A 27,303-nucleotide genomic window follows, 5' to 3' on the forward strand; every position below is an offset into this window, starting at 1 on the left:
GATGGTGACCACTGTAGTTCAGTCTCCTGAAGTCCAGAATTAGTTCCTTTCTTTTCTTGGAATTGAGTGCAAGGTTGCTGTTCTGGTTCCAACTCTCCAAATCCTCAACTTCTTCTCTGTATGCTGCTTTGTCATTATTGGAGATCAGACCTATATATGTGGTGTCATCTGCAAACTTTATAATGATGTTAGTGTCATGGATAGGTTTGCAGTAGTTTGTGAAGAGGGAGTAAAGGAGATTGCTCAGTACACAGCCCAGCAGTACCCCAGTGTTCAGTGATACTGATGAAGAGAAGTGCTTACTCATGTGCACAGTTTGTGGTCCGTTAGTGAGAAAACCTAAAATCCAGTTACCCAAGTTGTTTAGTTTGTTAACCAGTTTGTTGTGGGAGCTAGGTGGTGTTAAAGTCAGAGCTGTAGTCAATGAACAGCATCCATACATACAGTAGCTGTCCCTCTCCTCTAGTTGTGATAGGGCATTGTGAAGGAGAAGTAAGACAGCATCATTATTTAACCTGTTTGCCCTGTAAGTGAACTGGTATTGGATGTTGTTCTAAATGTGTCTGAGGACAAGGCATTTAAGGCACTTTGTAAATATATGGGTCAGGACCACCTTTCCATTGCCTGTTTTGGAATAGGGACAATTGTAGCAGACTTGAGGGCAAGTGGGGACAGTGGCTTGTTCTAAAGAACGGCTGGTGAACTCTACTGTCAGCTGTTCAGCACAATGCTTCAGGACCCATCCACGAACCCCATCAGGGCCCGCTGCCTTATTAGGATTAATTGACTTAGATCCCATCTCACCTCATGTGCATTCAACACCAGAGTACATAATGGGGTCTCTTGCTTGATTAATTTGGTGATAGGTTGGTTGCTGTCCTTGTCAAACTATGTGAAGAAGTGATTGAGGTCATCAGTAAGAAAAGAATTTCCAATGTTGGCTGAGCAGGTAGTCTGTGATGGACCTAATGCCCAGCCACATGTGTCAACTTTGTAGCAGCATCTTCCCTTCTTAATGCCTTTCCTGACATCTGGGTCTCCCATACGGAAAGCAATGTCACATGCCTTCAGTAGGTCTTGGACCTCCCTGTTCATTCAGGGTTTCCTATTAGGGCAAGTACGGATGCTCTTAGTATAGGGACCACCCTGTAATGCCAATATTGTGTATACAGAAATGAATATAGGATAAGAGAGAGGAAGCATAAGTATTTAAGTCTGTGTGATTGTCTTTTGCAGCTGCCTGCTTGAGCAGTCCCCAATTGGTATCATCAAAGCAGTCCAGTAATTCACTTGTGGCCCCCTTTAGGCCAGACTTTGACTGTTTGCACATTAGGCTTTGTACTGGTGATAAGGATTTTATATGCAGGAGTCAAGAACAAAGAAATGTGATCAGATCGGCCAAGGTCGGGGGAGAACAACGCTGTATGATCATTCACTATATTGCAGTATTTGTGATCCAGTGTATTATTCCCTCTTGTTGGAAAATCAACAAACTGATAAATTTGGGGAACACAGTGTTAAGGTTGGCATGATTAAAATCACCTGCTAAGATAAACATGCCGCCTGGATGAATATTTTCCAGTCCATTCATAGCAACATGCAGTTTAGTCAATGTCATCTTGACATTAGCTTGTGGAGTGCTATACAGTCCGGAGAGCAATATTGTTCAGCAATGACTGTGGAGGTGCACCAAGCATTATTTACATATATGCACACCCCACTGCCTTTATCCTTAACAGATTTATTGGTCTGATCCAAGTGGTAAATGGTCTGCAAGCTCAATAGCTGCTTTGGGGATATTAACATTCAACCACAGTTTCAGGTCACCTATCTTGTTGACTGTAGACTGGGTTTTGCAACAAAAAGGCTGGATAGAGCTGGCTTGTTCAAGAAGTTCTTTAGTCTAGCATGAATGCTGGCTCTCTTACCCTGCTTCTGCTTCCTCTCCCATGTCCACCTGCACCACCTCCTCGCAGGAGTGGTAATCCAGGTGGGCATCAATGTGCTAAGAAGCTCACCCAGGATATTGGGAGGTGGTGGTGGAATAGAGCCCTTCATTCCAATATCAAGTATTTCTTGTAAGCTGTCTGCTGTGTGAACTGTAGTAGACTGAGTACAGTTGCTCACTGTGGTTAAAAGTAAAATAGTGACAATAAAATAAAGAAAAAAGAAACATCTCAAGAGAGAGATCTGGGCCGTTATGTCCATGCACACTGCCATCCTGTGTGAAATAGGCAAAGACTGTTCCCATAGTACTGTGCATAGACGACGCTTATGACTTACTGGTAGATCTACTGTACATTACTATCATGACCTATGATCACAAGCTCTTTGTAGCAACAAAAGAATGAGACTGCAAATAATAGCATCTGAAATGAGGTCCTTTTGTAGAGCCACTGGGTTAGCTTTCATGATGGGATGAAGAGCTGAATAATTCTGAAGAACTTCCAAGGAGATCTTCTGTTTATGATTATAGAGTCCGTTAAGGTGGTTCTGACAAGTCATGGGAAATCTCAACTGATGTCAAAGAAGTCATTACTGTTTGAATCAGATTTTGATTTACAGAACCGAAAGTGCCTGGTGTAATAGTGTTAAAGACACAAATAAGATTAATAGAGTAAAGTTCAAAGAATGTCTCTTTAGAATTATTATATAATTACCACTCTACAGTCTTGTCATCTGGTCCCCTTCTTCTTTTATTGCAGTCTGTTGATTTTGTTTCCTGCCACTTTTTCCAAATATACAGAATATAGTCTATATGGAAATTTGCTTATAGCAAAATATTCATTTTTTCTGAATAATTTTTAATGGGTTGGTCAGTAACAATGTTAACAACACAGTTCTAAGCTATCGGCTTTTATTTTGTTCCAGAGTGGGACGTCCATGTAAGAAACAAAAAGTTCATGGAGCAGTGGACGAAGAAGAAACAGTTGAAAGTGAGGTGTCCTCAGTAAATGAAACCAAAGGTTTGTAGTGAAGTTCAAACCTTCAGCAGAAATCCTAGCTTAGGCTTTGTGAAAAGTTAGGAACTTTGCAGTTATCTTTTTAATTCAAAAACTGATATATCTTCTTAGGCCATCTTGTAATAACCATTTCGATTTAGACAAACACACATAACAGGAAAATCACTGTGCTTCCTTTTTAAGTATCTCTGTTTATATTTTTATGGATTCACGATGGAATAACAATAATATATTTAAACTAACCCAGATGTGAAGAATAATTCGTTTCTACAGTTTAACTTGTGTGAAACTGACAAATGACAAGTGATAACCTTAGAACTTGCCCTGGCCAATTGGCTGCTTCCAATGCCTCTGGTCTTAATGACAGAAATGAGAAAAGTATATGTTGTGCCAGCGAGAACAACATGCAGAGATGGCCAGTTCCAAACCCAGAGATGGAATGCAGAGCCCTTTAGTAGATACAGTATTTATTATTGAGATTATCATAGAATAACATTCTCAGACCCTCTTAATCCTTTTTAGGTTTATACAGAAAATGTAACCCATTTCCAGTAGCATCTGGTGCAAAGCAGAATCCAGCCATATCAGTGTATTACATAAGCCGCTCATACACACCTGCACAGGGTCTTTCCCAGAAGAAGCTCAATACTCCATACATACATACAGTATCCAGGCACAGAATTAGAACAAAGGATACTTGAGCCAGCTGACCACTGTGTTGTTTTAATTAAAGAATGCACCTCACAAAAATGAATTTCATCAAACTGTGCTAACGGTATGCATATTGGCTGATGATATGCAACATCTTTCTTGTTTTGTGGCTGAACTAACAGCACATAACAGTAATCCATCTCTTCCTTATCTTTGTACTCTGAAAAATATCTACAAAGTAGACTTCAGTCAAAAGAATTGATTATAAATAAATTGCAAAGATCAATTTGAAATGTATTTTGTATTTTAGTAAAATTTACTGCAGTGTCTTCAAATCTCCAGCAGATGGTAGCCCTGAACTTATAAATGAAAAATACCTGGCACCAAATATAAACTCTGAATGCTTGTGAAAGTTTTGGCCCTGAAGTATTTGCATTATCATGACATTGTATATTTACAATATTCTTAATTTGATGTTATTATTATACACATATAGCAAAAGTGGTATAAATGGAGCAACTTCTGAAATTAGGAGCTGAAAGTAATAATGAAACATAGCAAAAAGTTAATTCCTGTTTTTAGTTTGGTAATACATGTGAAAATACATGTTTCAAATAGTAAGTTCAAACTGACAACATTGAAACAAATTTTCTATATATATATTTATATATATTTGTGTAAAAATGATGTTTACATTTGGAAACTGAGGAATGTTGAAATTAAATTGTCTGTGTTTAATTTTTTTGCCCCTTTGTTTTAATGTCCCTCCCCTTTGCAGAAACAGAAGAATTAACATTACAACAAGCTCTTCATCAGTCTGTCTTTATGCCTTCTACATCTCCCTTACCCAGTTCACCCTTGTGTTGGGAACAGCATAGCAAACTCCTTCCCAGTGTTGCTGGAATAACTGCAAGTAAAGTGGCACAGTGGACAGTGGAAGAGGTAGGTCTCGACTTCTTTTTATTACATCTTTTACATTTTCTCTAAGGTACCCCATTTAATGGGTTTTCATTTAACAAAACCAAAACATCTGACACAGCAATGCCATGTTAACAATCTCTCTGTTAATTTTAGCAATTGCAAAACCAGCTAGCTGGTCTTGGACTGTAGGAAACAGGAGGCAGACCACACTACTGACTATGTTAGTAGAAATGTTGTACAGTGTAGCCTTAAATGGAAAATAACCTAAACTGGGCAAAGTACATTTCAGCTGTTACTATGAAGGCTCACCACGGCCTTATACTTCCTTAGACATCTCATAAAATCAATAATATCTCCATCTGTGTTCACCATTTTCTACAGAAGTACAGCAGAATCCATCTTCACGTCATACCATCTTGGTACAGCACATGGTTAGCTCAAGACTAGACAGCACTACAGAGGCTGGTGAAAGTGTCACAGACTTTTACCAGACCACAGCTCCCTTATATCCAGGACATACAGCATATACTATAACATGCTGCCGTACAAAGGCAAACATTATTACTGAAGACCTCAGCCATCCTGCACATTTAGTTTTCTACCACCTCCATTCTATCAAATGGTACCGGACCTTTAGCACATTCAACTAGATTCAAGGATGGTTTTCATCCTCTGATCGTAAGGCTGCTCAACAACTTGTTGTACCAATGAATGCTTGAGATTACATGATGTGTATTTCTCCATCTTCTGATGTTGTATTAAATGAACAGTGTTGTGTTCTTTGTTGGTTATTTGTGTTATATCAGTATCAGTGGGTAACGTGCAAGCACACATGACAGTACATAAAGTAGAACTTGAAGTTGAACTTATTGTTTTTAAGTAAATGAAAACAAAAGCTAATGTAAATCAAATGAAGTAATATTTTGTAGTGTTGTCTTAGTCTATAAAAAGACACTGCATAAGTAAAGGTCTATTTATAAGATTAGCCTAGGCCAGGGGTCTCATATTTCTGTACAGCCACAGTGCCTGCAGCATTTCATTAGAAAACAGTTCTTGTTGTTGATAGAACTTTCTACTTAATTACATAGCTTGCTTCTGGTCTTTGTCTACCTCTTTAGAAATTACAAATAATGCATTTTAGTTATGTTTAAAAATTGAACAAACATTCCAACTGCAATATTAGCTTTTTATTAGATATGGGTTTATTCTGCTCTGAATTATTTTCTTCATTTTAGTTTGGATAGATTCTGGTTCCTTCCTTGCTTTTGTGTCTTTTTTAACTAATTAATGTTAAGATACCAAAAACTATGTAGACAATACTGACCTTGGTTGAATTTTCTTTCTGTGTTTCTTTAACATTAAGTAATATATGGAATACTCTAATTACACAGAAAGAGAGAGAAAAAACTTTTAGGGATTTAGTGGTACAAATCTATTCTAGTTTACAAAATACATTATTGATTTTCTTAGGAAATCAAAACTATGTACAGCTAAATGTCTAATGAAGCACAAGGTGAGCACAGGGATATCTGGCCTCTTGATGCTGAGAGATTTCAGAACATCATAAGCAGTCTAGCCTCCTTTTTTGTGTTGTTTCTATACACATTTACCATTAAATTACAAACTGTAGCACAGTTATATTGGTTGACTTTGTAAAATTACAGTTATATTAACTTATTTGGCCAATGCCTTTATCCAAAATGACTTACAACATTTGAGATACAATTGCATACATTTAGCTTCTTTTTCCATTTGAAGCACAGGCAAGTCAAGTGACTTGCTCATGGTCACACAGTGTCTGTGGCAGGATTTGAACCCACAACCTGAGGGCTGGTTTGCAGTCCAAAGCTTTAATGCATCACATGTGCTTTAGTAAATTAAAAACAGAGGAAGATGTACCATTTAATGAATGATGTTTGTAATTAATTAAGCCATACAGGAAATCAAACTCAGCATGATCAAGACTGAAATTGTGATTTTCTGGTTGAACTTTAAGACAACTGACAAGGCAGTGCCAGCAATTTTCTTGATTATAACCACACAATCATTATTGATTTCTTTTTTTTTTCTTTTTGGATGCACACTAGTTTTCTTCATACAAATAAGAGTTTGCCAGCTAAGACTATATGAATTTAAAAAGCATTCATTTTCATTGAATACACCTCATGATGCATCAGCAGTCAGTTTTAACAATATGAAATGAAAGCATTACTCTTAATATATTAAAATATTAAAATGTTTTATTTTAATTAAAGCAATTTGAAAGTCCACTCAGAACTGGCCTTTGTTGAATGTTGAATGCGGTATTATGTGTAAAGTGACTTATAGTTGAAAGGTTTTTTCATTGCTGTATTCATACTGCTAAATATCTTTATAATAGTTTAAAAATATTTTTTCTTTGTAGTAATCAGTGACTGTACTTTAATAATACATTTTAATAAATCCATTCTGCTTAAGTATAATTACTAATAGCAATGCTCTCAATCATGCAGCAGTTTTCTGTGTTACCAGGTAAATATTTTTTTTGTCCCTAAAGTTGAGCATTATTTGAAAAGTGCCTATAATGTCTTTAATAAAAAGCGAGAAGAGATTGTTAAAACATGTGATGTTCCTGCATATTGTAATTAAAGCCGCCTTTTTTTGGTGGGGGTGTTCATATCATTATCAGATTCCCTGAAAACTGTATATTTGAGGGGTCTTTTTGATCACAAAAATCCGCTAGAAAACTTTAGCTAAAGAACACTGGTGCAGTTGCTAAGTTGTCTACACTGGTGATTGCAATAAATTACATATTGTGATTAATTGCCTATCAGACAAAGATTGTGTGGAAAATACATTTTTCTATCTGCTCCACAAGGCATGTCTCAACTTGACAAAGCTGACAACAGTGCCTTCAATACCATACAGTCATCCCTGTTAAGGGGTAAACTCAAAGATATGCAGGTGGATAAGCCTATAGTGTCCTGGATAATGGATTATCTTTCTGGCAGACCACAGTTTATGAGTCTCAGGGTCTGTGTTTCTGATACAGATGTGAGCAACACTGGAGCACCACAAGGAACAGTCCTGTCTCCTTTTTCCTTCACTCCGAGCACCTCCGACTACAAATATAACACCAGGTCATGTTGCTTGCAGAAATTCTCAGATGATTCTGCATTTATGGGGTGTATTGATAAAGGGAATGAGGCAGAGTATAGGAATCAGGTGGAGAACTGTGTTTCTTGGTGTAGAAAGAATTTTCAGCATCTTAACATCAGCAAAACCATGGAACTGGTTATTGACTTTCACCGAACCAAAGAGTCTCTATGTCCGGTCATTATTTAGGGAGTGGATGTAGCGGTGATCCACTCCTACAAGTATTTGGGGGTTCACATCAATTGCAGGTTAGTCTGGTCTTGGAAAAAAGAGAGGCTATCTATGAAAGGGAAGAGAAGGCTCTTCTTCCTTAGGAGACTCATTCCTTTAATGTGGGAACTGACATCCTTCACATCTGTATGTGATGTAGTTTTCTACGCTGTGGTGCGCTGGTCTCGAAACATCCCTTCAAGAGATGCCCAACAACATACTCTGGACCCCTGGAGGTCATAGCAAAGGAAAGAATTAACACAAAACTGAGTGCCATTATGAACAATGCTACTTATCCTCTCTCTGATACACTAGCACAAAGTACTTTCAGAAAATACATTTGTCAGCCAAATTCTGTCAAGAAATGCTACTGGGTCTCCTTAATACCTACAGCAATATACCTGCATAATGCCTAGCTGTGACTGTGATAGCCAAGTCAGAAGCTTTCTTTCTTTCTTTCTTTCTTTCTTTCTTTCTTTCTTTCTTTCTTTCTTTCTTTCTTTCTTTCTTTCTTTCTTTCTTTCTTTCTTTCTTTCTAAAATGTCTTCCTTTTTAGTTATTCTGGTGTGTGTCCAGACCATGTATATATATGTGTATTTATTTTTTGAAATAGCATCTGTAAAAACCCAAACCTAGGGACAAATAAAGTTATGTCTGATCTGATCTATATAGTTTTATTGAAAAAAAGTCAAATCTGATTTTCTGTTTCACTGTTTAAATACTGAAGAGTAGTCTGACATATAACATTGAAACCTTATTCTACCATTAAATTCATTATTTTACTTAGACAACTTAGTTTTTCAACAAAACACAGGATTTCCAGAGTATGGCTAATTCAGATTTATAAAAATATTTATGGGCTGTTACAACATTTTATTAAATACAATGCAATTATAATTTAATTAATGTGTACTAATTAATTAAATTGTGCTAATTAATTTAAATTGGTATAATTTTTAATAGTTAAAATAAGAATGCTGTACTGATCTCCAGATTTAGCATTGTTACAGGGAAGCGTTCTGTATGAAGTGTTTCCCAAAAAAACTCCAGTAATGCTGACAAAGGTGACAAATGTACGCGGTTTGTTTATGCTTCATGCCTGACCATTTACTTTCAGCGCGCTCATGTAGCATCTTTTAATCTCTGTGCTATTTAAACTTTCATTCCCTCAGATGGCTAAGTTAAGTTTCCTTGTTTTATGGCTTGCCCCACATGTCAAAGTGTATATGCTACCATATCCATCCACACAATAATTTTCTTTATATTTTACATTGTGTAAATGTTTACAGTAGTGTCGCTACTAGCAGAAATAATAGCCCAAGTGTGTCAATGGATTTCTAGATTAAAGTTGAAAGTTATAAATAAGTCCCAAAAAAGAAGAGTCCCTACCTTTCAAAGATCCAAGAGGACATTGGGAAGATTAATCAATATATCAGAAAAAGAGTGGAAGGTAGCAAAGCAGAGAATTCACTCGAGCTCCATATGCGCAAAGCATAGAATTATTCAACTAAAAATTATATATCGAGCTCATCTGTCTCGCTTAAAACTGTCCAAAATGTTTCCAGGGCAAGATCCAACCTGTGAACGCTGCAACCAAGCTCCTGCCTCACTTGGTCACATGTTCTGGGCCTGCACCAAATTAACATCATTTTCGAACAGAATTTTTAAGTGCCTCTCAGACAGCCTTGTTATCACAATTCCTCCTAACCCATTAACAGCTGTGTTCGGTGTTCTTCCAGACGGACTTGAAGTTGAGAAGGACAAGCAAATGGTGATTGCATTCACTACACTTTTGGCACGCAGACTTATTCTGTTAAATTGGAAGAATCCTAACTCTCCTCTGATAAGTCAGTGGGAAACCGATGTTTTATATTATTTGAAATTGGAAAAAATCAAATTCTCAGTTAGAGGATCTGTACAAAATTTTTTCAAAACCTGGCAGGATCTAATCAATATTATTTTAGAATAAGAGAAATAACTATTACCGCATTTAATTCCCTTCTCCACTTCTTATTTACTTATATATTTCTTCCTTTCTTTTGTTTATTGTTGCCTTATTAAAAAGCCCTAAGCAATTCTCCTTTGGCTAAGCTCTCCTTCTATGGGGTGGGGTTTGATTTGTCTTCAGTTTTGTTTTGTTATAAATTGATCTATTTGTATGGAATGATTACAATGAAAATTAATAAATAAAATTAAAAAAAAGAAATAATAGTATTGCCACATGTACAGAAGTGATATTGCATGTCCTAACAATGTGTCTGTCTATGTGTGTGCCTTAAGTATAATTTCCAATTTTTGAACTGGAAAGCTGGGAACTAATGTTTTTTATTCATGGGGTAAGTTGAATTGCAGCACACCATGCTACATCATATATATATATATATTATATATATATATATATAACATACACATATTTCAGCTTAGGGAAAATTGGTGATGCATCTCCATTAGCTTTCCCCAAAGGAGTTCAGTTCATCAGTTAAAAGCTCTTTTTAAATCCCTTAACCAACTCAAGGTCAAAGTAAAGCTGAAGTTTATTAAACCACAATGGGAAATTCACTGGCCTATGTACATTACAAATACATGACCAAAAAAAAAGAGCATAATATGGAAAATGAAAACAATAACCAAAGAAAGAAAAACTAAATTCAATATGATTGTAAATTTAATTTAATCTGGTTAGCACTTTTTGATTTTTGTTTTAGCCACTGTATCATTAAATAAATTAACTGCTAAAGATACAAATTACCTCTTACATGATTGTTTTTACTCTGTGACTTGTAGACTGTTAAAATGAAATTTATAGTGCAGAGGATCATTAAGAATTGAATCAAGCTTTGTCAGGAGGCGAGATGCATATAGCTGTTTTAAAGATATTTGATCAATTTCAAGGACTCTGCTCTCAGTTTAAATTATGTGTTGGAAGCTTCTGACTTTATCTTAGGTACATACAGCCTGTCTTAAAAATGGTTCAAAATAAAAAAAAAACTCTTTAACTGTTTAAAACATACATTGGAAACTAAAAAGGAATTTAACATTGAGTAAATTCAGGTTAGAAAATAAAAAACATTTTTGTGAAACTACAGTTTTTTCTTATACTAAATCTTTATTATAGCCTTTGCTTCTCCTGTTCCACACCTTGACCTATTTCCAATTTGCATTTTACCATTTAAGTAGGTTGTCTTTTTTTCTAACATTGTTTTTAATAAACACCAGGAGAATTACTTTCAGTGATGATGAAATTAAACTAAACTTTCTAAATAATGCACCTTTCATTGCCGTCCCATTTATTTTTAAAGTAAGTGTCATTTTTTGACACAGGGTACTCTATTGGACATCCAGTCTGTGTTCTTCCATAGGTTGCCATGACATGAATGGTAAACTGCATGCAGGTGGAATCCTGTAAAGAAGAGCTTTGGTAACTTAGGGGAAATTGAAGATTTTAGAGAAGCCTAAGTGTGTCAGTGGATTTCTAGATTAAAGTTGAAAGTTATAAATAAGTCCAAAAAAAGAAAAACTTGCAAGTGACTATCAGTGCTTGCAGAAGATCATATTTAATCACAAGCTATGACAAATAATTATTTGATTAATTAAAATACTGTTTATTTTCAGGTGACTGAATTTATACAGCATCTACCAGGATGCAGAGAACAAGTAAAAACATTCAGAGAAGAAGTAAGTTTTTTTCGTTTTTTTTTAATAACTCACAAACAGTACATTTGATGTAATACTCACTCCATTTTCATTGCACAGGACTTTTACATTGTCTACTTCATGTTTGAAATGACGTGGAAGATTTTGCAGTTCTGTGAATCTTGCATTGTGGCAGTTACTCCTCATTTTCCTTTTTCCCAAAAAAATTGATGGTACAGAACATAAACTGGGATAGAAATTTCACAATGTAGGGGTCACCAAAGACTTTTTTTTAAATCTGGAACAAATGCAGTGCATTGTAGCTCACACTCACTTCACACAGAACTAATTCTGAGTTGCAACCCACAACAAGCATGCAAGTCTTTAGGGTGTGGATGGAATCTGGAGTACCTGGTGAAACCCTAAACAGACACAGGAAGAACATGCAAACTCCATGCAGTGAGTGGCTACTTCAGATTTTTAACCCAAGTGCCTGGAGCTAGGAGGCATTAGTGCCAGAATTCTGCTCATATTTTACACATGGTTTACTTATTTCTCTCCAAAATTGGTTGCACCTATTATTATTTTATATATAGTATTGATAAATAGGCTGTTTATTTTGAAGACAATCACAACCATAAATAAACATATCAAAATGTTGTACTTTTTATACGATAAACATAATAACATTTTCAAAAACATAAACACATACATTATGTAGATGCAGAAATCAAAATTTTGCCTTGCTATTACAACAGACCTTTTAAGGGAGTAGCCTTTGAAGCATTCTGTAAAGTATGAGGTAGTCTGGCTGCCATTGGAACTGGCTCAGTGTTCCTAATTGATGATGTAAGTGATGATGGCAGCTATGGAATGAATTCTAAAATATGGAGAAAACCCCATCCTGTTTATGTCTAAAAGAAATTGCCTGATTTACAAGCAATTTGTTTTGAAGTAAAACTGTGAACTGAAAATTGACTACAAGGTGAACCAAGGAGCTTATCTGAAAATGTGGAAAATTTGAAATTGTCCAATTAATTTTACTTGAACACGAATTTTCTGTTGATATTTGATATCTGAAAACAACAGTCACATTTGTCCAATAGTGCTTGGTACCTCATTACAAAGGAAAAGATAGAAGGTGTAATGAGGTTAATGGGATGTAGGCTTACATATCTTGATTTGTCCCAGGACTTATGTTTGCCAGTTTTTGATTGTCAAAAACATCTGATTGTTAACTAGTTGTGGACTATTACACCTTTTCTAGTGTATAAAAAGAGAAAAATAGACAGCAAACACTACATTTTTGAACTTGTCAACTCAAAATCCAGAATGAAGATGTAGTTAAAATGAGAAAAAAAACTATAGTTTTGCATTCCTTTAGTCCCTTAATTCATTTATCATCTGTACTGCAGTTCAGTGGAGTTTATCCTGGTAACATCACTTGGCAGAAAACAACACTGGATGAGACACCAGGGGCTTGTGCATAAACGGTGCACATTTTTTGCTTCGCATTTCCTGTCATCCTACATTTATCCAGATAGCTGTAGACATGGAACACACATGAATGTATTCCAAATAATGATATATTATTTATCCTATACAACTCCAGGTGCCTCACACACAGATAAACAGACTTGAGCTGGGAGAACTTCAGCTTCATCGGTAGAGGATGGGATAACAGGCTGCTTGCTGCTTGTGCTGATTGACACATTTGTAAAACAAAGACAATGATGAAGAGGAGTAAAGTAATTTAAGGTGGCCCAGCATTACGACTTTTTTCGTAGGTTTCAGGAATTCTGTTGTTAACCCATTGTATGTGTGCGTGGATTGACACATTTGTAAAACAAAGACAATGATGAAGAGGAGTAAAGTAATTTAAGGTGGCCCAGCATTACGACTTTTTTCGTAGGTTTCAGGAATTCTGTTGTTAACCCATTGTATGTGTGCGTGGAGTCATAGCTGCACAGCAGCTGATCAGAAAGCTCTTCAGCGCGTTGAGTCGAGGATGCAGAGGATTATCAAGATACAGCTTCCAGCACTGGAGGACATGTACTGTATAGCACACACTCCCTAAAGAAAGCCACCAACACCTACATGGATTCCACTAAGGCATGCCACAGTCTATTTGAACTTATCCTTGCCTTGTCTATTTGAATTTGTTCCTGCCTCACACTTGATGCTTGCTGGGACTGGCACGACCTTACAGGGATTAAATAATTAAACATGTATAAAGAAGGTTTTCCAATGTTCCATAAAAATTGTGAAGAATCGGTGTTCTAAGCTTACAGCTGGCTTTACGTTTATCACAGAGATCATTGCATGGCGATTGGTTATGTGGCGAAAGAAAACGGAATGACAGGAATTGAGGGTTGGCATGTTTGACAGCAACAGTACTGCTGCATTAAATTATTCCATTCAGAGTCACGCATGTCCCAGCAAGCTTCCTCCAGAAGGCAGGAACAATCCCTTGACGAGGGAGGCAAGAGCAATTACTGGACGGGGCACCAGCTCATTGCTACCACTGCACCACCATGACCCACATATTTAATACATGCTTTAATGCATTTCATCATGAAAATAATATCAAGTATACATATTACTATTCTAAAATGTTCAGAGAGCTGTAATATCATGAATGTAATGTAACTTTTCAGTGTCTCCGCCACACTGTATCACTCCATCACTTTCCTTTTGTTGCTTATAACACTGCTAAAGCCAACAAATAGTATGTTTTACTTTGCCACCACTTTGCATGCACTGAAGTTTTCAGAAAACTCTGAACGTGACGGGCTTATTGATTAGCTTAGTCAAAGGGGTGTAATTCTGGGAGGAGTTGGGGTGGGACAGCAGGCCCTTGCACGTGTGTTACTTTTCATGCTAACCGGGATTTATGGAGCTGAAGTGTGTGGAAGTTGGCTTACGCATGATTTTGTGCGTCTGAATTTTTCTGTGCGTACGCACATTTCCACTTTTGTCCAGATGCCATGTTTTAGTGTGAATTCTACACACAGCTTTATAAATGAGGCCCCAGTCCACTACAAACCATACCTGAAGACACCTCGCACAGATTCACGCCAGGTCACTAAACTTTGGGAGGCAAAGGGGAACAAGATCTAACCAGATTAATGTTTGGACGGCATTTTGGCACAGTGGCTAATACTTCTGCACACAGCACCAGGAGACTTTGCTTCACTTGTCCACTTGGAATTTCTTTTCTGGGTATGTTAGTTTTCTGCCCGTAAGATTATTTTTATTATTACAACTATATTCTATTGACTTAACAAAGTCAAATATGTGGAATTTCATTTGATGACGTTCATCAAACATTGACACAAAAATGTAAATATGAAGGAAAACAGTAGTCATCATTTCCAAACTCCCAACAAATTTAGCAAAAACATATTCATCACATTATTGTAGGTTAGTGTTAAGGTCAAGAGATTGAGGTTGTGCTTCTCACTGCTTGCAGATAAGCACTTTAAGTGCTTGGGCGAAATGTGATAGGTTGTAAAAGATATTAATGACTTTATGTTTCATCAATAAAAACAGTGAATTCCTAGTGGAGAGGTGATGAGCAATGATTTTAGGAGCGATGCTCACAACTCTTTCTGGATGTTTTCTCTCCTTGAGAAAGAGATTACTATACTATATTGTGATGGAGAGGGTCGAAACACTTTCATTAATCAATCTTTAAAAAATGGTCATTGCATCCTGGGACACTTGAAACTCTGGGAAGCTTTGTTGACCATAATGGATGTGTTCTCCTTCCATGTTAGAGTACTGAATATTGTGACATTCTGTACAAACTGGCCATTGATGTATAAAGGTGTGAATGATCTTTTGTCTTACTTAAAGAGTTTGGCTTAAATGTATTCAGTAAATAGGCTAATGAATTTCTTATCTTTCCCTTGCCATTTGGCTCTGAGAATGCAGTGTCCTTTTAATTTCAGGTTTTTGCCTGATTATCACAGGAGTTTTGTTATGATTTTTTTTTTGTCAGCCTCTGTTTACATAATGCTGGTATACCATCTCAGGCACCTGAGTGAAGTATTTCCCAGACATTTGTCAACATTCATGTCACATTTTGTGGACACAAAAAGAATATTATTGTGTATTGTGTAGTGGGTTTTTTTTCTAGTGTTTCCTTGTTCTAAAAAAAAGGTAAATTAATTTGTCCTAAAAATCAAAAGATTTATTTGAAATAAGGTAAAGTAAACGTAGAATCCCAATGACTAAATGTTTTCTAAGTTAACATATGTACACATGTTTCTGTATCGCTGTATAAAATCATTCCATTCTCTTGATCTAATTTTTGGTCACAGGGAGATGATTTACCTTATCAGCACCAGGCACAATAGAGTAACCAACTCTGAACTCACTTATAGTTGGCCAGTCTAGAGAGTTTCATCCTAACACACACATCTAAATTTACTTTTAGCACAGAACTGGCAGCAGTCTTTCTAACTACAGTAATAACTTTAGATTATTTTTTATTGTCTTACCCCATGCCTTCATTTCATTTTCTTACTGTTGGTTGTGACATGGTGGTTCAAAGATTAGCACTTCTAACTGACAGATCCAGCATTCTGGATTCAAACCATATATACAGTCAGCATGGAGATAGTTTTGCAATTTTACATTGTCCTTATGAAGGATGTGTGGGAATGGGTCTAGTAATAAATGGGTAGTGTGGACCTGCACCTCATCCAGGGTTGGTTTGTACCTTGTGCTTGGTACTGTCAGGATAGGCTTTGGTTCTCAGTGGTCTTAAGTTGGATTGAGAAGGACTGTGAATGTTATGTCAGTCTAGATGGTGGAAAATGTTGCTCAGCTGCTCATATACACAACTGTAAAATGGCTGAAAAGCCAACAGTTTAAAATGGAAACAAGCCAAAGGTGATTTTTAGTTTGTGTTGCACATAATAGAAATTGTAAAGCCCCCCGACACAACATAATATTTCCAGCATTTTTTTTTTTAACAGATATACTCCTTTCGCATAATCTTGAGCTTATATAATTGCTACACACTCTCATGACTGCTAGTAGTGTAGTTTGCCATCCCCAGCGACTCAGTCAGACCTGACTGCACCTCGGTTTGACAAAATCAGACAGATTTAATTTTGTCTTAAGTCATGGAGGCACATTCCTGTTTGTGAAGCTGCAAGAAAAGAAGGAAAAGTGTTTGCTTTGGACTTTGAAAATGGAACATAGACTTGCCAGTCTGAAATCTAATGTCTGTTATTCAAAAAAAAGGAAAAGAAAAGGCTGAGATGGTGGCTCAAATGACCATACCTGGAAACTATTCTTACAGTTAACTTGTGCTGTCAGGCAGCATGTCAGTTCACTTCTTAAATAGAACGGGGTGTAGTTCCCCAGCTTTAGAGTCAAGTGGCCCTGCCAAACTAGGCTTATAATATAGGAAACAATTTCAGCTAACTGTAACTTTATGAAAAGGTCAGTTTGTCCCAAAGTGTATAAATAATGTACTGAATATACAACACATATCAATGTTTTACATGATGTGGACAGTTGCAGCCATTTGTTAAGTAATAAAAATGTGCCTCAAAAATTCACTTTTGTGAGCTGTTTAACTCAAATAAAAAATGAGTTTTGGAAATAGAAGTAACAACAGTCCTTCACTATTCTATACTGTATACCTTTCACAACAAGTACCATCATTTTAGAAATCAGATATAAATAGTACTTTAAAAGCAACAGCAGAAAATATGTTACATTATAAAATGTGGATCACATGATAAATCAGAGGGAAAAAATCTGTCCCTGCCAAGACCCTATGCGCAGCTTGGCTTTGATTCCATATTTGAAATAATAAACTTAACATGTAGTACTTCCAGGGCTGATGCAGTTAACAAAAACTGTATTAATATCAATGACCTAATAAGGAGTATAGCCAGTTTTTGCATTTAAGACGGCCTCGATTCTCCTTGAAATGTTGTTATACAAGTTTTAAACTGTGTGTATAGTGGAATGCTGAACCATTCATTCTCTTCATCTTTGAAGAGAATGATGAAAGAGGTAAAAATGTGCTTTTTATTAGGCACTCTAGTGCTTCCAATAAAGGTTCAATAATGTTTGCATCTGATGATTGGAGTGAGGCGTTTGAGTTTGTCCTGGTGTTGAACTAGTTTATCAGTGTGTATGAAGACATTATCATAGTTCAATACGAGAACATGTTGAGGGAACCGCTATTGCACTATAAGGGTACACCTAGTCTTGTAAAATGGCCTAATATCCCTTGAACTTTATAGAGCCATGCAGAGCAATCATAAGACCTCATAACTCCCTCAAAATGACTGAGGGCAAACTTTGGTTTTCTGCAAACATAAACAGATCTGGATATGAGACATTGTGAAAGATGATTCTTCAGACCATATTTCTTTTTCCTATTGCTCGCAGGCTCAGGTTTTGTGCATCTTTGTACATTGGCCTTGGATATAAGCAGTCTCTAAATGGCAGCCTTGTCATAAAATCCAGCTTTGTCATGGTGTACAGTTTCGACTGAGACTGGGTCACAGTGTTGCTGATTAAATTTTGAAGACATTTTGCGGCTATATTTTTATGGTATTCAACAAAAATGAGGTGTTCATCCAACCTGTAGGTGAGCTTCTGACTGACCACTGTGTCTTTCATGATGCAATTTGTCCGTATTTATTTTATGCTGTGATTTTTGAGACTTTTTTTCCCCTTCTCACAGTAAATAATTTTAGTTTTTGTGGCCAGTGCACCTGCAGTTTGAGTACTGATTATTGGGCCTCTTTGGAGTTCTCTTAGTTGTCACATGCTGCTTTGAAAAGGTATATATCAAAGTGCTAATTGTCAGACTCCTTTTATAGCCGACACACACTACTAATTGGCAATCAAAGTGGTATGACTGAGCATTGCAGTTGCATCTGTAATTAGGATGTAGTTACACTTATCTCATTTTTTGTTTGTGTTTCTGTTATAGTGTCGGCTCTCTGCCTTGTAGGTAGTAAAAAGAAATCAATACAGTCTTTTCAGATTTGAAATAAAAAAAAAAAGAGTGAACCGTCAAACATGATTTGAATGTTATGTTCGAGGGAGCTTCACACACAGACTTAAATATTGAGTACTCACTAAGAGTTGAGAGTAGAGGGTTTAGAATAGAGAAAGGGTCAGCAACCAAAGTTTTACACATCTAACAAGCATACATGCTTTTTATGGGAGGGCATGACACAATTTTTGGGAACATTTTCAATGATTCAGATTAATTTGATTTGAAGAACTAAATACTCGATACAATGAAATTAAACTCATACATTGCCAGTAGTTACATGATACAAATTAACCAATGAATGGTGGTTTTAATGCTTAAAAATGGTCACTTTTATTACCTGTTCTTTACTGAAAATGTCAAAGATGAGAGCTGTCTGAGATCATCAAAATCCATTATCGCCAAACATAAAAATGCAAAAAGGTACAAGGGCATTTTCAGAGACTGTGGCATTCCTGCTTCAGCAGTTCATCATACTGTCAAGAAGTTTGGTAATCATGAAACACTTCAAAAACCTCATAGGGCATGATGGAAAGAGGAAACTTGATCAAAAAAATGTCTCCTCAGGTTAGTGGAAACTGTTGAAAAACAACCACATAAAACATCTAAAGAGCTTAAAGTTGACCTGGAGCCATCTAGAGCTATGATTTATGCTCATTATTCAAAAATCACACTTGGTTTAACCTGAAAAAGTTAAAATCACACTGTTCTTTCAAGGCAAAAAAAGGCTTTACTTACTGCCATATTCATCCCATTCTTAATTCATTCAGAAATAAAAGTATATGAATTGTGTTTGCTTTGAGAGCACATGATGTGAGATTGTGACCTATCAGCTGTGAGTTGTAATCGCCTTAACTTACAGTATGTCACACATTTGAATGAGTGAATTGCAAGTGATTGCAAAATGCATTGCTTTTTAATGCAACATCATACATATCCACAATTAAAGAAGGGAGGCTTGGTATTTATCGTAATGTAATAGACATGGCTACACTTGTTCTTTCAAGAGTCCATCCCTTTTTCTGACCAGCTTCCTTGTACCTGTAGCTGCTGTACACGTAGTTAAATGAGATGCTCCATGTTCATTAAAAATAAAATGCGTTTATCTAGAGTTACAAAACCTCCACATTCTTGTGGCCCAGCATCTGATACATTGAAGCATGCTTTTGATAGTAACTCTGTCATTGCTGAGCATTTCGAATATAAAGAAATACTTTTTAGTCCATTCATCATTGAAGTGGTAATTCTCTATATCATTTTTTCTCTTGAGGCATTTTGATAAAGATATGTTTACTAGCTAACTTGTAGTCTATCCATTTTGAATGTTACGTCCTGGACACTCTGTAGAAGTTACCCTATTTGATACAACCACAATGGTTTCTCATGAGATAAAAATATAAATTTAAATCAGTGGCCTTCCTCTTTTGGAATGATAAAAACTCCAGAGTGAGTTTTCTTAAACTGACTAAAGGATAAGTTTGATATTTTTCAAGTCAAAGTTATTTCTTCACAATCATGGTACATATGAATTTGCTACATAAGACTGTGTTCTAAAGTTAAGCATTTTTTTACATCTTATATAATATTTTTCCTGCTCTTGTGCTTTTAAATGGGGGAAAAGGATACTAGGGTCCAACATGAAAATAAAAGCCTTTCAACTTTCCGAATACAGTATGTTCATTTTTCCAGGCGAGTGTTGTCAAGTATTGATCTGTGTCTTGAAATTGCAGTTATTTTAAAACAGAGTATCCATATCATTTTAGCAAAGAAAGGAGCAAAACATTTTTTGAGATTCAGCCATGTTTGAGGCGGCTGTGTGTGTGTGGGGCATAAATACAGGTGCCGGTCATAAAATTAGAATATCATGACAAAGTTGATTTATTTCAGTAATTCCATTCAAAAAGTGAAACTTGTATATTAGATTCATTCTTTACACACAGACTGATGTATTTCAAATGTTTATTTCTTTTAATGTTGATGATTATAATTGACAACTAATGAAAGTCCCAAATTCAGTATCTCGGAAAATTAGAATATCAATTAAGACCAATGCAAAAAAAAAGGATTTTTAGAAATGTTGACCAACTGAAAGGTATGAACATGAAAAGTATGATCATGTACAGTACTCAATATTTAGTTGGGGCTCCTTTGGCCTGGATTACTGCAGCAGTGCGGCGTGGCATGGAGTCGATCAGTCTGTGGCACTGCTCAGGTGTTATGAGAGCCCATGTTGCTCTGATAGTGGCCTTCAGCTCTTCTGAATTGTTGGGTCTGGTGTATTGCATCTTCCTCTTCACAATACCCCATATATTTTCTATGGGGTTAAGGTCAGGCGAGTTTGCTGGCCAATCAAGAACAGGGATACCATGGTCCTTAAACCAGGTACTGGTAGCTTTGGCACTGTGTGCAGGTGCCAGGTCCTGTTGGAAAATGAAATCTGCATCTCCATAAAGTTCGTCAGCAGCAAGAAGCATGAAGTGCTCTAAAACTTCCTGGTAGACGACTGCGTTGACCTTGCACCTCAGAAAACACAATGGACCAACACCAGCAGATGACATGGCACCCCAAACCATCACTGACTGTGGAAACTTTACACTGGACCTCAAGCAACGTGGATTCTGTGCCTCTCCTCTCTTCCTCCAGACTCTGGGACCTTGATTTCAAAAGGAAATGCAAAATTTACTTTCATCAGAGAACATAACTTTGGACCACTTAGCAGCAGTCCAAAGGCGAGACGCTTCTGACACTGTCTCTTGTTCAAGAGTGGCTTGACACAAGGAATACGACAGCTGAAACCCATGTCTTGCATACGTCTGTGCGTGGTGGTTCTTGAAGCACTGACTCCAGCTGCAGTCCACTCTTTGTGAATCTCCCCCACATTTTTGAATGGGTTTTGTTTCACAATCCTCTCCAGGGTGCGGTTATCCCTATTGCTTGTAAACATTTTTCTACCACATCTTGTCCTTCCCTTCGCCTCTCTATTAATGTGCTTGGACACAGAGCTCTGTGAACAGCCAGCCTCTTTAGCAATGACCTTTTGTGTCTTGCCCTCCTTGTGCAAGGTGTCAATGGTCATCTTTTGGACAACTGTCAAGTCAGCAGTCTTCCCCATGATTGTGTAGCCTACAGAACTAGACTGAGAGACCATTTAAAGGCTTTTGCAGGTGTTTTGAGTTAATTAGCTGATTAGAGTGTGGCACCAGGTGTCTTCAATATTGAACCTTTTCACAATATTCTAATTTTCCGAGATACTGAATTTGGGACTTTCATTAGTTGTCAGTTATAATCATCAACATTAAAAGAAATAAACATTTGATTAAACATCAGTCTGTGTGTAATGAATGAATCTAATATACAAGTTTCACTTTTTGAATGGAATTACTGAAATAAATCAACTTTGTCATAATATTCTAATTTTATGACCAGCACCTGTAGTATTTGCTCTGCAAGAATTTGGTCCCAGGTCACATCTATTTGATGATCTCTGTCAGTGTGGCCAAACTAAGTTATTATTATTTATTTTGTAGTCCTTAATTTTTGCCCCCTAATTTTTATTACAAGTTTACTCCCATTTTAAAAAGCGAATCCTGTGTCTCAGGGGTATGAATTTACAATTTTGTAATTTAGTAGTAGTAGCTTTATTAAGTTATTTCTTCACTATAATGATATGTATGAATTTGCCACTTGAAACTGTGTTCTAAAGTGAAATTTGTCTTACACATTTTAGCAATACCTTGACTATTTTTGCAGTTTACAATGGGACATTTGGGTACATAGTCCATAGGTGATAAAAAAAAGCTTTAAAATTGACCAAATATTGTACGTAAATTTTTGATCCACGTCTTGAGATTACACAAACAGGGTATCCATGTTATTTTAAGAAGGGAAAAAGCAAAGCCTTGGTGTGAGATTCAACCATTTTAAAAGATGACTATGCACTTAAGTACCCTGTTCATCTTCCTCCATTGCAGTGTGACGCTCTTCAGGGCCAGCAGGGATTGGGTTCACCTTGGAAAGTCATTGCTAGCGCTGTTATTGATACTGAATGCTGATGCCCAGATGTGAATTGCTGCTTTCATTTTGTGGACAACTAGACAGTTATAACTAAAAAGTCACAGAATTCCTTATATTCTTTAATTGTACTGAAGCTTTTTTTCTTTACATTGTAAAATTTACTGCATGCTGCTACTGGATTGTTAAAGCACACTTGTGCGTCAGTGAGAGGGAATACAAAGCAAGTGTGTAGCCAGGGCATTTTTCTGTTTCACTGGTGGTTTGCCTGCTGTAAAAGAATGTGACACCTTGTGTTCTGGCAGTAAACATTGACTTTGTGCATCTGACTCCACAGGCTTTGTAAAATACAACACAAGTGTAATGGGCTTTGGGGGACTCTGCGTAGTGTGGTCATAACTTCACCCTTGATGGTCGCTGCAGCAAACAAATGAGCAAGAATATATCCTTACCTTGAAAAAATAGCACCAAGGATCTGTGATAAAATAATTGTTACTAGTTTCCTTCTATTATTACAAGGATGCCTCATAAACGTGGAAGGCATGTTGTCTTACATTGAACCCTTTGCCACTTCAAAGTGAACACATTTTTGGGAAGTTTTAGGGCTTTTTCTATCATCTGTGAACCCATGTATCCTAAAGCCCCATTGTATTTTTAAATTCACTTCACTTTAGAGCACAATTTCAAGTAGCAAATTAGAACATCAGAACAATCTAGACAAGAACAGACCATTCAGCTTAACAAAGCTTGCCTGTCATATTCACTGAATCTTCCAAAATCACATCAAGTCCAGTTTTGAAAGTCCCTAAAGTACTACTGTCTACCACACTACTTGGTAGCTTATTCCGAGTGTCTATGGTTTTCTGTGTAAAGAAAAACTTCGTAATGTTTGTGTCAAGTTTCCAGCTGTACCCTCTTCTCCTCATTCAACTTATTTTAAAGCAACATTCTCAATCCACTGCACTAATCCTCTTTAATAAAATCCCTGTGTGCGTCCAGGTGTCCGTGTGTGGGTGTCTTCTGGTGAAGTGCGCATGTGCGGGGCATGGTGCGATGCGCGATATTACTGTCAGAGAAAGTTAGAGGCGTTGTACGGAAATACAAACCAGTATTACTGCGAGAGGAAATTAAAGGTACACAATACAGTGACGCATATTACAGCCACATACAAGCCAGTATTACTGTCAGAGGAGATTAAAGGCATATTACCGACGCGCACGCCTGTATTACCGCCAGAGAAAATTAAAGGTATATTACGGACGTACAAGCCAGTGGACGTACAAGACGGTATCCTTCAATAAGGGCGCGCACAAAAAGGCGAGCCTCAAAAGGACGACCTCAATTGGGCGCAGCGAATAAAGGTGCGCATAAATAAAGATCTGCACCTTTGTTGCTCTTCACATATTCCAGATTCATTTGAACTAAATTATCTACGAACGCCTTTATTCGCCACGCTCAATTGAGGTTGCCCTTTTGAAGTTCGCGTTTTTGTGCACGCCCTTATTGAATAGAGCCGTACAAGACAGTATTACTGTCACAGAAAATTAAAGACACACAATACACGGCGGCAGCCCACAAAGAACGGTCAGCTCAGCAAGTAAACATCAACAAAAGAAAGGCTGAAAGAAAGAAAAATACGACCAACAAAAAGAATGAGGTCAAAGTCCCTTGCCATTTAATATAGACTGTTCCTACTAATGTTTATGCACTACTGTTCTAGCGCCCGTTATTGTAACGGGCTAAATGACTAGTCCTTTCATAATTTTGAACACTTTAATCACGTCACTTCTTCTCAATCATGTCACCTCTTTAAATTAAGTAATCTCTTAAAAAACCTTTCATGATTGTGAAGAAATAACTTTGACCTGAAAAAGATCAAACTTGTTTAAGATGACTGCTTGTTAGGTGGAGTGCCCACTACATTTTCAGTCTGTTTTTGTGTCCTGGCTCTATGAAATACTACACATTTTGCACCTATGACAGAGTTCATTAGATGAACATTCCTGACCCAGCTTGTTGCTGCTGCTCTTGATCATTAACTCCAAAATGACATGTTTTTGAAGTGAAAATGTTGAAAAGGTAACCCTGCACAAGGTAGCGCGCCGAAACAGAGAACCCTACAAATGATGATTGATGAAAATGAAACACAGAAAGTCTTTTTTGAGACTGCAAGAAGTATTTTTCTGACCTGGGTATGAGATAATAATTTGTGTTTTTTCATTGCAGCAAATTGATGGAGAGGCATTTCTTCTGCTTACTCAAGTGGATCTTGTGAAAATAATGAACATCAAACTTGGGCCAGCCTTGAAGATTTATAACTCCATCCTAATGTTCAAAACTGCAGAAAACTCATTTAATGAACTTTAAAAATTAAAAGTCTGTTTTTATTGTCTTTTCAAAATGAAAGGCATCATCACTGACGGAATGTGAAGATTATTTTCTTCCAGTGTGAATGTATTTGAACTTCTGTGAAGTGCAAAAACAGTTTTCTAAAATTCTCATTTAAAAGCCATCTTAATGAACTGTAGTCAAGTTTGTGAAGCTTGCAGACTTTTGGCCTTGACTTCCCCTCTCTGGGCATCCTTTTGAAGGAAGAGAGTTGTAGCATTGATGGCTTAATAAAGAAACTGAAAAGATGATTGTTCTCAAAGCACAGGATAGCTGGGAGCCGATGAACTCCACTGTAATTATTAATTATGCACAATTTGTTTGAATACTTGCAGTCTTTTTGATAGTTCCTTATACTTTTCAGCCGCATAAAAGAAACCCTTTTTGTAAGCAAACATCATTTGATGTTTCATATAGTACATTTGGTGCACATGTGTCTGTGAATGTTTTTTTTTTTAAATATTAGAAGAAAACTTTCAAGAATAATGAAGGTATTTTCAGCAGTGTGTGTGGTTTTTTTTTTTCGTGGTCTATCTGTATGATTGCAGAAAATACTTTAATGTGTATTAAACCAAAGTTATTTTTGTTTTATTTATTTATGAAAGTAAGTGTATTTTTTCCACCCACAAACTTATTATTGTGAAGATTCTGCTGTCACAAGTGAAAGATAAATGTGTATTGTTTTGGGTTTTGTCCATAGACTTTGTAGTATTGTTTTCTCCTTATTTAGCCATGTTGCTTTTGTGCTGATCTTTATGTAATTAAAATGCAATTGATCTCTTGTGTAAATATCATCCATTACAAACTGTCAACTGATCTATGAGCAGTAAAAAATTGAAATTATTGTTTTCAAAACTGGTAAGAGGATGAGGCAGAAATGTTTGGTGGAAATTGAATAATGCATTGTAATCATCGAGACCTTGTGTGTTACATTTCAGAATAAACATTTGCCTAGCAAACAAGAGTCTAAACATCTGAAAATGTGCACTGTATTATTACTAAAAGCATTGCATCTTTCTGATTGCAAAGTGACATTTTTATTTGGATTGCTTTTTGCCATGTTAGCTTTCAGTTGCTGAATTATAGTTTGTAAGATTATGAATTGAAAATGTTCTTCCTCTGATTTCAGACATTTTTGGTTTTGAACAGTTTACTGAGGTTCAACACGTACAGAAGGATCTGGATTGGTAAGGCATAACTTCTACTTCTGGTATATTTTTAAAAAACTCTTGGTACCCAGTTCACAAGGGCATCTTTTTGCACTTGACTATTGACAACTTCAGCAATTTATAGAAATAGTGTAATTAATTAATTTATCAAATTTCAGCAAATTAAGACTTTACAAGTGGAACTAACAAGCATGGCTATAATTAACAAGCATGATGAAAAGGAACGTTCAACTATGTTTTATCTTTCCTCATGACTCATCCTTTGTAGCACTTGAATCAGCCCAGTCGCTCCTCTCTGGACCTTTTCTAGTGCTGCTATGTCCTTTTTGTAGCCTGGAGATCAAAACTGTACACAGTACTCCAGATGAGACCTCACCAGTGCATTATAAAGCTTGAGCATAACCTCCTTGGACTTGTACTCCACACATCATGGAGCTATATAACCTGACATTCTGTTAGCCTTTATAATGGCTTCTGAACACTGTCAGAAAACTGATATTGTTAAGTCCACTATGACTCCTAAATCCATCTCATAAGGTGTTCTTTTGATTTTAAGACCTCCCATTGTGTATGTACAAGCTGTCCAAATATCTCATCCAGATTCTTCTTAAAGGTCTTCAAGGTTTCTGCTTCAAATACATGTCTCAAAAGCTTGTTCCAGATTCTCACAACTCTTTATGTAAAGAAGTGCTTCCTGCTTTCAATCCTAAATGCACTTCCCCTTAATTTCCACTTTTGTCCTCGAGTACATGATTCACCATTAAGCTGTAAGAATTCAGCTGGATTTACTTTATCAGTGCCTTTGTGGATTTTAAATACCTGGATTAGGGCCCCCCACACAGTCACCTCTGCTCGAGTCTAAACAGGTTTAATTCTCCAAGTCTTTCAGAGTGTGACATGTCCTGAAGTCCTGCTTTCCTATGCATAGCTTCAAGTGCTTCTATGTCTTTATAGCTTGGTGACCAGAACCTAACTGAGCCAATGCAGTTTTAGAAAACTGTTTGGTTACACCCTGCTTCGTGGCTTCCATGAACAATCTGATATGTGTTGGGTAATGAAAGGGGTTGAGAAAAAGTGAGTGCCGGGTGTGACGATGCGGGTTTGCTTCATGCTCCCATCTTCTGTCCGGGAGCACTTGAACCCGTCATCGTCGGTAATGCTACCGATGAGCTAAGCAGTGAGGCAC

At 36.7% G+C, this 27,303-nt stretch overlaps 1 protein-coding gene across 1 annotated transcript in view; it reads left to right on the plus strand.

The window, feature by feature from the left end:
* l3mbtl3 (L3MBTL histone methyl-lysine binding protein 3) overlaps positions 1 to 26,060 on the plus strand; it is a 155,271-nt gene extending 129,211 nt beyond the window's left edge. Inside the window, exons 19-22 of the mRNA XM_051924217.1 lie at positions 2,872 to 2,966; positions 4,393 to 4,556; positions 11,493 to 11,555; positions 24,787 to 26,060. Of these exons, the coding sequence (XP_051780177.1) occupies positions 2,872 to 2,966; positions 4,393 to 4,556; positions 11,493 to 11,555; positions 24,787 to 24,927 (463 nt within the window). The 3' untranslated portion in view covers positions 24,928 to 26,060. The remainder of the gene's footprint in view (positions 1 to 2,871; positions 2,967 to 4,392; positions 4,557 to 11,492; positions 11,556 to 24,786) is intronic.
* Positions 26,061 to 27,303: the final 1,243 nt, after the last annotated feature.

This window comes from Erpetoichthys calabaricus, chromosome 3 (genome assembly GCF_900747795.2).
Source record: "Erpetoichthys calabaricus chromosome 3, fErpCal1.3, whole genome shotgun sequence".
Classification (NCBI taxonomy): domain Eukaryota; kingdom Metazoa; phylum Chordata; class Cladistia; order Polypteriformes; family Polypteridae; genus Erpetoichthys; species Erpetoichthys calabaricus.